The following is a 15,283-nucleotide window of genomic DNA, read 5'->3' as shown; positions in this document are numbered from 1 at the left end:
GGGAGAGGGGAGGGACAGCATTAGAAGATATACCTAATGCCAAATGACGAGTTAATGGGTGCAGCAAAACAACATGGCACATGGATACATATGTAACAAACCTGCACATTGTGCACATGTACCCTAAAACCTAAAGTATAATAGTAATAATTTAAAAAAAGAAAATAGAAGTCACAATGCTAAATAACAGCAATTAGCAAACATTTCCCAAGCTGACTGTGCACTGAGCATAAAGCACTGTCCTGAGAATTTCCAAGGATTAACCCATTTAATCCAGAGGGAAATTAAGGACTGCACCCAAGGTGCAGCTAATGGGGGGAGGAGCTGGGAGTTGGGGCCCAGAGCCCACGCCTCCGCCTCCAGGCCTCGCTGCCTTGAATGGAAGCTCGCGTGGACCCACAGTGAAGGACACAGCTCGGAGTTCGGAGTCTGCCCTCTTATGCCGGTCGAGGGTGCCGAGCTTGTGTGCTCCCAACTCTCCTGCAGAAAGCCAGGGTCCCCTCGCTTTCCTGCCTTGTAATGGAAATGGACAACGGTCCCCTTTACAAACTCAGAGCAGCTTTACCATATGGGATGGAGTCTGAGAGTAAAAACAAAGCCTCAATCATTCAAGACTCCTTTCTACTAGAATTCCCTGACAGACTCCCCAGACCAAGCAGATACAAAATCTGTACCCCAAGGCTGCTCCTGTGTCCAGGCTGGACCATCCTGCCGATTCCAGGCCACTAGGGTTCACGCCTCCTGGAACTCAGCCCCCCACCCACCGCAGTGATCTGCAGCTGAAGAAATACGGCATTCTTTGGTGCAGACCCACCGCCGCCCAGCAGCACATTAATAATTCCCCACCACACAACTGGCGCTCCGCTTATTACGGGGAGCGCTTTTCCCATCATGCCTGGACTCTCCTCCCGGGAGGCACGAGGCGTTCTGCTCAGCGCCTCTCAGGAATTACATTGCTTGGCTCTACTGGGCCTGAGTCATAAAAAACAATCAAAACAGTTATAAACAGTGATGTAATTCCCTCAGAGACTCTGTAAATATTGGAAAACATGCTTTGCATGCACCATAAATTGATTTAGGGATGCTGACTTCCTTCATTGCCTTCTCCCAAGCTTTACTGCCAGTGTTTACTGGTCAGCAGCCCCCGCTGCGGTAGATGCGGAACACAACAGAAGGCTCTGGAGAGTTCCAGGTCCTGCAGGGCCCATGTGTATCTCCAGGTGAGTGTCCCCCATCCCCCACCTTCACCCCACACTAAGAATGCAAGGTGGGTGCTTTGGGGAGAAGCAAGGTGTGGAGGTGGAGAAATACCTAGGCCAGCAGACGTACTCACTGCTCCCCTGGGGCTTCAAAATGTAGCTCCCAGTCAACCCCAAGAACCAGGAATAACCCTACACTCTCACACTTCAACCCTTTTCCAGTGCTGAATAGCAAGATCAAGGGGAAACAGAAACAAAAGCCTTAACCAAGTTGAAGACACTGTCCGCACACTCCAACCAATTGCTCATCGGCAGGGGAAGTGATCAATCTGCTCTAGAAATAGACCTGGAATCCTTGTGAAGAAGCTTTAATCCCACTGATAAGGCACAGGGATGAGAGAACAGAAGCAGGGTAATTACAAGTGAAAGACAACCAAGCCCCACAGAGTGAACACGTAGAAAAAAAAAATCATTTCAGAGTATGAAAGTCTCTTGCATCTGACTTTTTTATTCCTGCTAAGGGACTCCAGCCACTGCATAAAGAAGGCTGGGTTAGGTGTGATCCTCCGCCAGCCCCGCTGCTGCTGCCTGCAGGGAGGCTGGCTGGGGCGGGAGCACCCAGTTCCTGCAGGAGTTAATGGCCTCACTTGGTTTGGTTTTCAAAGCCAAGCCCTTACCTTCACCTGGGGGCTAGGAGCCCAGCGGCCTCCTGGAACAAGGCTGACTGTAACAATTAGTTTTTATGTGAAATCTCTTAACTGCTAAATCACTCAGTTACAGGCCACCAGGACTCCTCATTCCTGTAAGTTCTGGGGCAGCGCGGGGGCCCAGGACAGCTACTACAGGAGGGCACGCTGCCACCTTCCCGACACGCAGTTAGTTCCCCACACATTTTATTTCTGTGGTTGCTATTGAAACCATTAACCTAACATCCCAAATTAGAGTGCTTTTATTTTATTTTTTTTAATTTTTTTTTTTTTGAGTCGGAGTCTCGCTCTGTTGCCCAGGCTGGAGTGCAGTGGTGCGATCTCCGCTCACTGCAAGCTCCGCCTCCCGGGTTCACACCATTCTCCTGCCTCAGCCTCCCGAGTAGCTGGGACTACATGTGCCCGCCACCACGCCTGGCTAATTTTTTGTATTTCTTAGTAGAGACGGGGTTTCACCGTGTTAGCCAGGATGGTCTCCATCTCCTGACCTCGTGATCCACCCGCCTCGGCCTCCCAAAGTGCTGGGATTACAGGCGTGAGCCACCGCGCTGGGCCGGAGTGCTTTTATTAGAAGAGAAATAAAAGAGGAGGCTTCAAAATGTTTCATGATCGTTGTGCTCAAATTTTTCTGTATTTCAGATAGAAGCTCCAGGAAGAAAATAAGGAAGCCACCTATCAAAAGTCATCACTTTAAAAAATTAACTCCAAGACAGAAAGTAGAACAGTCGATGAAAAAAACAGAAGCGGTTCTCCACCTACAGTTATTTCCAAGGTAACACTGAAAATGCAAGTCGACTGCCAAGTAATTTATTTTTTAAGTTAAACAATGATCAGAGATTATCACTGTCACATGAATACAGCGACATTGTACTTTAATGATGAAAATTGGTTTAGAAAGATCTTAAAGTCCCCAAAATAACTGAAAAGTGTCTTCTGCTATTAACTTCTGAAACTGTGGTCTGTGTATATAAAGCCATCTTCCTAGGACCCTAAAGGATTCCAGGGAGTTAAATGATCCTGCCAGACCTGCCTGGAGACTGAGCATTGTTGAAGCCAGGGAGATGGCCAGACTTGGAAAAGATCTCTAATGACAGCAAATGCCACGTGCCACGGAGCCACATTTCAACGTTAGTTACTCTGGTACTTCAGATGTTCTCCATTCATCCTGGATGCCCTCCAACTGTGCCCTTCTCCTGAGGAGGTGAAGGCCCATCAGCAGCAGCCACCCTGCTGACTTCCTAGGAACTCCATACCACAGACCACAGATATGTTGGCCTTCTCCAATTTTTTTCCAATGCATAATACTATCTAATAGCAAAAATCAATATTTTCAAGTAACCGAGTGCCAGGGGAAGCAGGAAGGCGGGCCACAGGCTGAAACCCTCCGCCTCCAGCTCTCCATTCTTCCTGTTCTACCTGGGAGCTACTTCATGTCAGCGTTTCTCACTCCCTCCTTGAAGCCCTCTCCCCAGCTTGGCTTCCTGGACCAACCCGGATCCTTGCACAAAGCACTTGCTTTGTTTCTCACTGGGCCCATGACTGACTGTTCTAGGGCCATGTTGAGAGACCCTCCAGAATCAAGAGCCAGCAGCATCCTGCCAGCTGCTGTGCTGGCACCTGGCTTGGGGAGGAGAGGCTAAAGAACTGAGGCCCATTACAGCAGAAGGTCATCCAGGAAACCCTTTCACAGGCCCGCTAACGGGAGTGAGTGGAGTGGCAAGAGTTAATTGGGACAGACTTGCTAAATTAAGCAATAGGAAAGCCAGCAGGTCTGTCGGAGGGCACAGAGCGCCTGTGTGAAGGTGGCAAGAGGCTTCTAGGTCACTTCTCAGACCCGTGTTCCAGGATGCATGCTCTCCACAAGATGGCCTTTAGGCTCTGAGGTAAGCTGCTTCATTCATCTGTGGGCGTCCTTATTCATATGAGTTCAGACTGAGAATGTTCCACACATGAAATTACCTTTTTTTTCTTTTTTTTTTTTTTTTTTTTTATGGAGCTGGAGTTTTGCTTTTGTTGCCCAGGCTGGAGTGCAATGGCGCGATCTCGGCTCACTGCAACCTCCGCCTCCCAGGTTCAAGCAATTCTCCTACCTCAGCCTCCCGAATAGCTGGGATTACAGGCATGCACCACCACACCCAGCTAATTTTGTATTTTTAGTAGAGACGGGGTTTCTCCATGTTGAGGCTGGTCTCGAACTCTTGACCTCAGGTGATCCGCCCACCTCGGCCTCCCAAAGTGCTGGGATTACAGGCGTGAGCCACCGCGCCCGGCCTTTGTTTTTTTTTTTCTTGAGATGGAGTCTCACTTTGTCCCCAGTCTGGAGTGCAGTGGCGCAATCTCAGCTTACTGTAACCTCTGCCTCCCGGGTTCAAGCAATTCTCCTGCCTCAGACTCCTGAGCAGCTAGGACTACAGGCATGTACCACCACGCCCAGCCAATTCTTGTATTTTTAGTAGAGATGGGGTTTCCCTATGTTGGCCAGCCTGGTCTCAAACTCCTGACCTTAGAAGAGCCACCCGCCTCGGCCTCCAAAACTGTTGAGATTACAGGCATGAACCACCACACCCGGCCAAAACTACTTTTGATGATCAAACCACAGCACATCACTTAGGTGAGAAATAAAATTTAACTAAAAAAAAAAAAAAGCTAATCCAGTACATTAACTTACACAATGCTGTCCACAATTAATTGGGTCATAAGGTGCTTTAATATGTAATGCTTAAATTTATAGCACACTTTTTCTTCTATGTTAAATGAGGGGACTGAATTAGCTGCTTTAAAGATGACTTCCAATTCTAACAGTCTACGATTCAACCTGAAGGGCAGTAAAAGAGAAAATAAAATTTACAGTCAATCCTCATTATTCACATATGCTGTATTTGCATATTCACCTAGTGGCTGACATTTATTTGTATCCCCCAAACTAACACTTGTGACACTTTGGTGTCATGTGTAGATGTGCACAGAGTGGTAACATAATGAGTCCCCCAGTGAGCACACTCCCAGCTGAGGTCAAACAAGGCAACACTGCCTGTTGGTGCAGCTCTCGTGCCGTAAATAAGTGTCCGTTTCTGGCCAGGCGTGGTGGCTCACCGCTGCAATCCCAGCACTTTGAGAGGCTGAGGTGGGCAGATCACTTGAGGTCAGGAGTTTGAGGCCAGCCTGGCCAACATGGTGAAAGCCCGTCTCTACTAAAAATACAAAATTAGCCAGGTGTGGTGGCGTGTGCCTATCATTGCAGCTACTCAGGAGGCTGAGGCAAGACCATTGCTTGAACCTGGGAGGCGGAGGTTGCAGTGAGCTGAGATCGTGCCACTGCACTCCAGCCTGGGTAACAGAGTGAGACTCCGTCTCAAATAAAAGCAAGTGTCTGTTTCACAGTGTATTTAGTGCCACATTTTTCACATTTTTGTGCTGTTTTTTGTTTTTTAGAGACAGGGTCTCACTCTGTCACTCAGGCTGGAGTGCAGTGTTGCAACCCTAGTTCACTGCAGCCTTGAACTCCTGGGCTCAAGCGATCCTCCCACCTCAGCCTCCCAAGCAGCTAGGACTACAGGTGCAAACCACCATGCCTGGCTCTGTGCTTTTCTGTTGGTGAATTCACTGTTTGAAATGGCCCCAAGTGCAGTACTGAAGCACTGTCTAGTGTCATTAAGCATGAGAAAGCTGAGATGTGCCTTAAGGAGAAAACACATGTGTAAGACAAGCTTTGTTCCAGCAACGAGCGCTAGTGCTGTCCAGCTGTGAGTCTAAAGTTAATGAATCAATAATCTATGTTAAATAAGCTGTCTTTAAACACATACACATAAAACAAGGTCTGTACTGACAGGCTGGCAAAAATGTGACCGGAGGCTCACAGGAACTTAACCCTGTATCTATCCTAGGAATAATGCTTCACTATTTGCGAATTCAGTGTTGGTGGTGATTTTGTAGAACAGTACCATGAATAGGGAGAATCAACTGTATTCAAATTCAAATCCTAATTTTAGAAATAAGTAGCCTTTACAATTTGGGGAAAACAAGTTTGCTTCAAAACTAAGCCAGGGAGGGAAAGGGCTGCAGGAACATAGCCAGCTTGTTAAGTTTGCTCGCAGCTACAAGGGGTACCAGCAGGAAAACTGCCCAGTATGGTTACCCCCAGGGCGGGACTGCACAGCACCCCACAGATTTTCTGAGGACACCCAGGCATGCTCTATATAACAATAGCCCAAGAGGAGAAACCAGAAGTAAGGGCCTCCTGTGGTACCCAGGTATACACAGAGGTCAGATGCCCTGGAGGGAGAGGCTGGGTAAGGTGAGGAGGGGATGGGAGGGTGGCAGAAATCTGCATAGTTCTGAGACAGCCCAAAGAAAGGAAGGGCTTTTGGCTTCCTAAAAAGATGTCAAATCAGGCTGTGTGCTTGAGCACAGTAGGGAGCTGGGCTGACCTGTGTCTGATCCGCCCAGGCACTCCATCAGGCCGCTGGGCTCCTGGCCTCACCTGCTTGCCCAGCTGACCTGCCGCAGATGAGCCGCCAGCAGCTGTGCTCTTAGGCACTGGCACCTGGCCAAGGCTGGAGGAAGCTCTGGGCAGCCAGGGTCAGGTACTTTATCATCCCTGGAGGTGGTGCACCCAGCTAGCTCCCGGCACAGAGGTCGAAGAGGTGAGGTCTTCTAATGGGTGGGCAGGCTGCTCTACTTGTCTCAGTACTGCCTGAGTTCCTACCTAGAGGGGCAAGGTGGACTCTGGAGACCAGCAGCCTGTGGGAGCAGTTCAGCCCCGCAGCACCCCACCTCCGGATCCAAGTTCCTAACTCCTTTGTGCCTCCGTTTCTTCCTCTATAAAATGAGGATAAAGATAGTACTCCAACTTCATGTTTATAAAGTGCTTAGAGCAATGCCTGGCACACAGGAAGTGCCTTTATAATCACAGTCCATAATCTCTCATCCACAGCCATATGTCTTTATAAGTAGAGTTGTTTTAAAATGACCACCACACGCAGTCTAGTCTCACGAAATTCCAGAAAAGTAGTTGGTATGTGGATAATCCAGAGTTAATTCCTGAACATCTATAAAAAGATTATCTGCTCTACAGATAATCCTTGATAGTCAAAGCATTGGCTTTTGGGTCTGACGTATCTTGTGTGGGTGTGGGTGTGTGAGAGAGTTCATTAAAAGACAGGCCAAGCTAAACTGTAAGCTGTGTCTGGACAGTAACCTTCCAAACCAGCAAGAACTAAAGACGTGCAGGTAAGTTACTGCTTCGTGTTGGTTTAAAAGACCCTGTGGTTGTGGTCTTCCCAGCATTGAGGTGGGAGTCGTGCATATCATAAACTGTTTCCCAGGAGCCTGGATTTTCAAAGTAGCGACAGAAGTACTGGCTAGAAAAATCAAGAGTCAAATAGAATATTTAATAGCTGGGCCTCTATTTCATTCGTTGGAATAATACTAAGCTTAATTTTCTTTTTCATTTGAAGAAAAGATGCAAAAATATCAACTTTATCCTTCTATTTAATACACGCAGATTTTAAAATCATTTTGCACAGGCAGATGCCACTGGTCATGATCCTATGTACCTTCGTTTAATTGACAAAGGTTCTAAACAGATGGAAACCATTTGCACCCAGGAGTAGGTCGGCGTGCCTCTGGTCTACAGTTTGACGATCACAACAGAGGCCCATTTCATCCAGTGCCATCCTGGAGGACTCCAGCAAGTCACTCTCTTTTGCTAACAGTAGCTGTCATTCAGTTTAAGTGATTTCCTCTCACCTCTGCATTTAGATTTAGCATTTCCTGAAAGCTGCCTGTGATGGGCCCTACGCCGTGTGGGCTCCTGGAGAGGTGGCTCAGTCATCACTACCTCAGTTCTGGTGCTCAGACTGTTCTAGGGCAGGGTAAACACCCGGCAGTAAAGAGACTGCCCAGCACGATCCCGTGGTGCCTTGGAGCAGGGGGCCTGGCTCCTTGATTCTCACCAGGCCCAGCCCTGTGGTCCCCTCTCCTGATTTTCTCTACCCTTCCAGGGACTTCTTCTTATCTTTCAGGTGGATCCAGACAGAGACAGGCTCAAACCCCACAGTCCCCAAATGTGCAGTGTCCAGATGAGAAACGCCAGCGTATCACTTGGGGTCCCCTCTTGGCTAGTCCTTTTCACACCATGGATGGCCTTTTTCCAAGTGACGGAGCTGCCTCCTGAAGACGACTGTGTCTGGTGGGTCTGGCGTCATGGCCCCAGCTCCTTCCTCTGCAGCCTGCACTGTGCTGTGCTGGTGGCCTTTCTGCGCGTTTGGGCCCGAGCATGACTCGGGCAGGCAGGGGCTGTGATGCCAGCCACTGGGGCAGCGTTGGAGACAGCAGCTCAGCAGGGGGACACCATGGGTGACGGGACACAAGCTCTGCGCAGTCATTCGGGGGCACTGGATGCAATGCTAGTTTGGGAGCACAGGCTGGGTGCACAGGAGTGATGTGCAGAAGGGGTGGCCCATTTGATTCTTCCTGTCAGTCGTTGCCATGAGGACAGTCTCCCTGAACCATGACCATATCGCAGCCCAGGGCTGGGGGGTGGACAGAGGTTCCCTGCCCCTGCACGTGACCAGAGGGGTGGACGTATGAATACCCCAGCCCCTCTCCCTCAGGACCATGTGTGACATTACCGTAGACCTGACAGGTGTGGACACATGACCCATCTAGAGGGCTCCTGTGCTTAACGTCCAGTGAACACAGTTGTCTGACCTTTGGTCACACCAGGGTAGCATCCTCTCCTGTTCAAGAGAAAAGACAGTCACCATATCCCACGCAGTGCACACGGATGCACACGAGATGGGTGTATAAAGAGCCATACACACACTCTGTCTTCCCTCTTGCTCTGCTCTTCACCATGGGAAGCAGCTGAGGGCAGGTTCAGGACATTCAGGAAGTCCTAGGATTTCACCATGAGAGGAGGAAACCAGAATGAGGCCAAGAGAGTAGACAGCTGGACCCAGAAATGTGCACGGAGAGGGGGCAGTTAGAAGAAGACGGGAAAATGGCTGTGTGGGAACGCTTCCTTTTCATTTTCGCCACGTGATCCTAGCAGCTGGGAACCCCGATGGGGAAAACTCGCATAACCGTGGGGATACTCGTGGCTCAGGTGCATATGACCCTGACTGCAGGCAGGCTCAGTGGCAGAGCTGGCTGGAGCTCCCTGCCAGGAGGGGAGACCCACAGGTGCACGTGAGGCATCGAACTCCGCTTGGTAACACCACTCTCTCTGGATGCCCTTATGTCCTCTGCGACAGCCATGTTACAGAGTTAAGCAAGTGGTTTGATAAGCAAGTGGTGTGAGACGGTAGGCTGGCTGAATATCCCAGAAAGAGTCTGAAACCGCTGAAGGTAAAGATGCCTTTTCTTTAGAAACAGAAGTCTGATTCTTCTCCTCCCGGAGTTTGGAGGGTCCTGACTTCCCTCAAAGGACAGGAACAATGTTACACTGTGTGTTACGGCGGGTCCCCCAACCTGTGCTGTCTAGACTTTGTGTGCTTTCACTTAAAAACAAAATAAAATAAAAATAAAAACAACCACTCGCCACCTAGGCACCGCTCTACCATCTTAAAACGATTTCTGGCAGGAGAAGAAGGCTTCATTCAGGAGCCACCCTGATGGGGACAGCAGCAGAGGCGCTGGGGCAGAGGGCAGCCCCCGGGTCAGGAACCAGACCCAGGAGCCCACCTCCCTCACCCGCATGTGAGGGTCCAGGCTGCAGGCGTTTTCCAGCAAACAAAGAGAAGGCAAAACCTCCTTCATCTCAGAGACTCTCCCACTTTTTTTCAAATTTGACAGTTAGTCTAAGGCTCCTCAGAGAAACTGGTGCCTTAAGAAGTCAAGACGGAGGCTTGTCGGGTGGCTGGCCGACCCATGGGGGCCTGGAGTGATCCCTCAGCGGTCAGTGTGCAATTAGCCATGGGAGAAAAAGGTAATTTTTCAAAAGTTCCTTCTGTGGCTATTCATCCAGCTGCTCAGCCAACACATACTCTCTGCATTCCTACCATATGCAAGCCCTCCAGCAGACACATTTTTCTCAACTATTTGCAGCAAAAGAGTGTATTATAAGAGTAGAGGCATATTCAAGGAAGAGGCATCTAAAGAGAGTGATCTGTATTTGTTGATAAAGCAATATATCACTTTTAGTCATCACATCATTTCTTTTTCAAACACACGTTTTCCAAAGGGAACAAGTAGTTATGGGAAAAACGCACTCCATTCTATATCAGATACAAGGCCCAGAGGAACACCGTTCTCCTTAAAAACAGCTGTGATGGCAGAATTGGAATAATCTGATTTCCTCTCCTAGTGGGCTAGGGTTCTTGCTTTCTGATTTACTTTATGGCTGATTTTTTTTTTTTTTTAAATAAAAATTTTGGCCAGGTACGGTGGCTCATGTCTGTAATCCCAGCACTTTGGGAGGCCAAGGCGGGTGGATCACCTGAGGTCAGGAGTTTGAGACCAGCCTGGCCAACATGGTGAAACCTTATCTCTACTAAAAATACAAAAAAATTAGCTGGGCGTGGTGGTGGGTGCCTGTAATCCCAGCTACTCAGGAGGCTGAGGCAGGAGGATGGCTTGAACCCAGGAGGCAGAGGTTGCAGTGAGCCAGGATCATGCCACTGCACTCCAGCCTGGGCAACAAGAGCAAAACTCGGTCTCAATCAATCAATCAATCAATCAATGAACAAACATAACAGATTTAGAAGAACTTACTCCAAAGAGCAATTCTGGGTGTGCCCTGCTCATGGGAGAGAGATGACGCCAGGGCCCTTCTGCTCAAGCCTTGCTAACAAAATCCCAGCGCTTAAGCCTTAAGAAGGTTGTACAAGGCCAGATAAAAGCCACACAAAGCTGCTATGCACTGTGAGGAATAAGCAGAACCCCCACAGCCTGCAACAGAGAATGGGCTGACCCAGCCGCTCCTGCTCAGGCCTGGTGGATTCACACTGCAGACTCCCAGGGCCGGTTAGGCTGGGCTGGGGCTACAGCTCCAATCTCTAGCGGGTGGTGACAGAAAGGACACTTGCAGCTACTCCTCATTTCACCCTTCTGGGAGGAGCAGATTCCTGACTCGGTCTGATATGCTAAACATGGGTAAGAATTTCCAGTACTAGGCTGAGCGGTTCAGGCTGAGGAACTGACCCCCTATCATGGAGCAATCTGCTACAAAAGGGGAAGAGGCCTCAAAACAGTGGTGGCTCAAGAAGTGATTCCTTTCCGAGCTGTACAGTCCACAAGGGAAAATGCAGACGTGCAGGCATGCAGCGAGCACACGCACACGTGCACAGAATGCATGTGTGAACACCCCCCCCAGCCACACCATACAACAGCGTCAGCTCCAAACCCACGTGCCTGAGAAGTCACCGATGCCACAGCAGAGCCTTACCTGGGTCTCTTGTCTGAGGCGGCCACACACATGTGCTGCGATGGCACTGCCGTCCACTTCTTTGCCTCCACAACGAGAGCTTCTGCGTCCACCAAACCAAATCCATAGAAGTGGCTAACTGAAAAGACAGACCCTTCAGAGCCAGGCTCTCCTGCCTCTCCCAGGAAGGGAGCAAAGCTGGCTCCTGCATCTGCTGGGCCCCGTGGAGGACAGATGGACCGTAAGACTCGAGGTCTCCTGGGGGCCCCAGGCTGCAGGACGGGTCCCCCTGAGGGCTGCTCAAAGGTCCCAGCTGCCTCTCTCTCTCTCTGAACCCAACTCCTTCTGTTAAATTTAGGAGTGTGGGTCAGGAAACACGTCCCGCTTTGGTACAGAGTAGAAGTGCTGAGAAGGTCTAGGACTTTCTTTTTTTGAGACAAGGGCACGTTTCTTTACATTGAAAGGGCTTGTCAGCATCTATGCTCCCTGAATCTTAGACCAGACAAGAGAAACAAAATCTGAGACCTCTTGGTTCACACAGTTACCACATGCCTGAAATGCAGTAACACAAGGCTGTGCACATCTTTTTTGCCATTTTCTTTCCCTGCTGAGTTCCCAGAGCATTCTGGGAAAGTAGCACGGCACAGCACAGAGACAGGCTTGGGACCTCGTCCGGTCCAGTACTTAATTTGGCCAGGGCAGGAGATTTTCAAAGTTTAATTTAAGAGGCAAGGTCAAGAACTACATACAATCTATTCTCCTGTTTAATTAGGCCAAAATTGAAATGTAGGTCGGCTCTTGTTACAGCACACCACTACCACCGATATTCCTGCAAAACAAAGATGAACTAGGCCCAATCAATGGCCTCCTTATTAAAAGGAACGTCCCTCGGCACTTAGGGTAACTATGCTTGACCTATATTTTACAGACAGTAGTATCAGACTTAGTGTCAAATTAGTTAGACCTGAGCTTCAGAAAAGGTTAAAAAAAAAATTCCTCCCTAACATAAATACTGTGGCCAAATGAAATATTTTTCAGTATACCTGGTAAGAAGTTAGGCAAACAGGTCGGGCACAGTGGCTCACACCTGTAATCCCAGCACTTTGGGAGGCCAAGGCAGGTGGATCACGAGGTCAGGAGTTCGAGACCAGCCTGGGCAACATGGTGAAACCCCGTCTCTACTAAAAATACAAAAATTAGCTGGGTGTGGTAGCAGGAACCTGTAATCCCAGCTAGTCGGGAGGGATTACTTAAAAGGAAGGAAAATCGTTTGAACACGGGAGGCAAAGGTTGCAGTGAGCCGAGATCGTGCCATTGCACTCCAGCTTGGGCAACAAGGCGAGACTCTGTCTCAAAAATAAAATAAAAAAAAGAAGTCAGGCAAACAAAGCCAGTAGCACTGTCCTAAAATTACCTGCTTCAAAGGCCGCAGACAGCCAGCTTAACAAAGCCCTGACCATGGGTTGATTTCATGGTACCTAGGTCTGTACCAGGCTGGGCTGTGGGTAGAGGCCCCACTGTCCTATGCTTTACTTTTATGACATAGGGACTGGCCAACAGAAGTTTTACAGTTAGAAAGTAACTTACAAAACTATCTCAATGTCCTCACTGTACAGATGAGGAAACTGAGGGCAAGTTTCAAAATCACAGCGCTACTCAGGGCTAAGGATGCAAGTTGCCCTTAGGTGGCACACAAACAACGTTTATTTTAATAATTATGGATTTGTTTTAATGCACATTAGAAAAAATACATAACTACATATCAAACCTATGATTAACTAGATGTAGTACAGTTTCCTTTTAAAATACATTTCTTTATGTCAAAAAAAAAGTAGTGGGGCAGTAATTTTTTTTTTAAGAGATGGAGTCCTGCTGTGTTGTCCAGGCTAGACTCAAATTCCTGGGCTCAAGCAATCCTCCTGCCTCAACTTCCCTAGTAGCTGGGACTATGGGCACACATCATTGCTCCTGGCTTAAAGAGAACTATGAGTAAATATCGGTATAGGTGGTGTCTCCGTGGCCAAAGTTACAGAGTTTAGGAGACCCTAGAGTCTTGTGACCTGAGGGTTCTTCCACAATGTCAGTGCGAGCTTCCAGGATACTTTTCTTAAAATGCTGCACATGTGTTTTAAGTTCTTGTGACACACAATTAATAATAACAATTAATGCTATTTGGAGAGTCCTTTTAAGGAATTCATGACTCCCCTTCCTATACATCCCAGGGTCACCCAATGGTCCACTAGAACGCCATGGCCGCACCTTTATGACCCGCGCCGTTCACCTTCCAGTCGCTCGCTTTCAGGTGGGCCGGCCGGGATGTCTTCACTAGCAGGTGCTGGACGTCCCTCCAGGTTAACTGGCTGCTGCAATGACACAACACACCCTGAGTCCACACAGCTCAACAACAGCAGCCACACAGGCCACTCAGAGGCAGGAGGTCGGGAGCCAACCCATGTCTGAACTTGAGCAAGCCCCTCAGGCTAAGGATTGCATTCCTTGGCAAGGGTTTATTTTGCCACCTCTTTGTAAACAAGTTTCCAGCAACTAAATCCTGAGGGAAAAAAAGGCTCAATGGGTGACCTAAAATTCATCAGCATTAAAGCCCAGCCTTGCTGCCAAGCTCTGCCTGAGTTTTCCCAGAGCCATATGGGAAATTCTGAAAATACAAGACACTTAACATAAGAGTAAATGTTTATTAAATACTTGGGGTTATTCTTCATCCTAAGCAAATACAACAGTGCATAAGAGTAAGTTCAAACCACGATTGGCCGAGATTCCACCCTATGTGGACCCACTGGCTGTAGATTATAATTCAAGATTTTAGTATATGATTCTAAATTTGCTAAATATTCTTTTTGGGGAAGTAGAAACATTTCCTCAAAAGAATACAACATGCCACTAATGTAACTAAATACACAGACGATTTTTTTTTTTTCTTTTTTTTTGAGACGGAGTCTCGCTCTGTCGCCCAGGCTGGAGTGCAGTGGTGCAATCTCGGCTCACTGAAAGCTTCGCCTCCCGGGTTCACGCCATTCTCCTGCCTCAGCCTCTCCGAGTAGCTGGGACTACAGGCGCCCGCCACCACGCCCGGATAATTTTTTGTATTTTTAGTAGAGACGGGGTTTCACCGTGGTCTCGATCTCTTAACCTCGTGATCTGCCCACCTCAGCCTCCCAAAGTGCTGGGATTACAAGCGTGAGCCACTGCGCCCGGCCGATTTTTTTAATTTCTAAGACATATTTGCTCACCCCTGCTTTTTGTGTGTGAGACAGGGTCTCGCCCTGTCGCCCAGGCTGGAGTGCAGTGGTGTGATCTTGGCTCACTGCAGCCTCGACCTCCTGTGCTCAAGCAGTCTTCCTACCTCAGCCTCCCAAGTGGCTGGGACTACAGGTGTGCGCCACCACACCTGGCTAATTTTTACATTTTTTGTAGAGATGAGGTCTTGCTATATTGCCCAGGCTGGTCTTGAATTCCTGGGTTCAAGCAATCCTCCTGCATTGGCTTCCCAAAGTGTTAGGATTACAGGTGTGAGCCACCACACCTGGCCCACCTTTTTTTTTTTTTTTTTTTTAACACCTCTGAAATCCAGATCCATCTTATGATCTGATACCTCTTACAAGCCCCTCTGCCCACAGCAACCAGGAACGGGTTACATTGCCTGGAGGTGCTGAACTTGGTCCTGTCTATTCAGTGTCGTTTCCAGGTCTAAATAACTCTCAGCCTAAAAGACTCTTCAATAGTTACAAAAATTCCAAGAGATACGGATGTATTGTATAACGGCAGCACTTCTGGTTTCTGTGGTACATAAAAAGGGTGCATCTTACAACTTTATGGCATCTTGGATTTGATGAAATATAGTATTTTTCATACTGTCTGTACACAGAGAGTAGTATAAAATAAGAGCATTGTTCCTTTCTTCTAATCAGTATTAATTGCTATGGGATCTGGATATTTGAATATACAAGCTTTCTGCAAGGCTGCATTAAAACATGGTAAAGATAACACCTACA

At 48.4% G+C, this 15,283-nt stretch overlaps 1 protein-coding gene across 6 annotated transcripts in view; it reads right to left on the bottom strand.

Moving 5' to 3' along the window:
- Positions 1-15,283, bottom strand: part of PCSK6 (proprotein convertase subtilisin/kexin type 6) — a 195,198-nt gene that overhangs the window by 70,716 nt on the left and 109,199 nt on the right. For 4 of the 6 annotated variants that reach the window (XM_063640040.1, XM_055277040.2, XM_055277041.2 and 1 more), the window contains 2 exons: positions 13,533-13,636; positions 11,295-11,412 (listed from right to left, as the gene is read on the bottom strand). The exons of 1 other annotated variant lie outside the window; for it this stretch is intronic. In XM_063640040.1, the coding sequence (XP_063496110.1) occupies positions 11,295-11,412; positions 13,533-13,636 (222 nt within the window). The remainder of the gene's footprint in view (positions 1-11,294; positions 11,413-13,532; positions 13,637-15,283) is intronic. One more of the 6 variants, XM_063640041.1, reaches the window with a different exon arrangement.

Source organism: Symphalangus syndactylus, chromosome 5 (genome assembly GCF_028878055.3).
Source record: "Symphalangus syndactylus isolate Jambi chromosome 5, NHGRI_mSymSyn1-v2.1_pri, whole genome shotgun sequence".
Lineage (NCBI taxonomy): Eukaryota > Metazoa > Chordata > Mammalia > Primates > Hylobatidae > Symphalangus > Symphalangus syndactylus.
The sequence above is the reverse complement of the archived record's forward strand: the minus strand, read 5'-3'. Positions and strand labels throughout refer to the sequence as shown.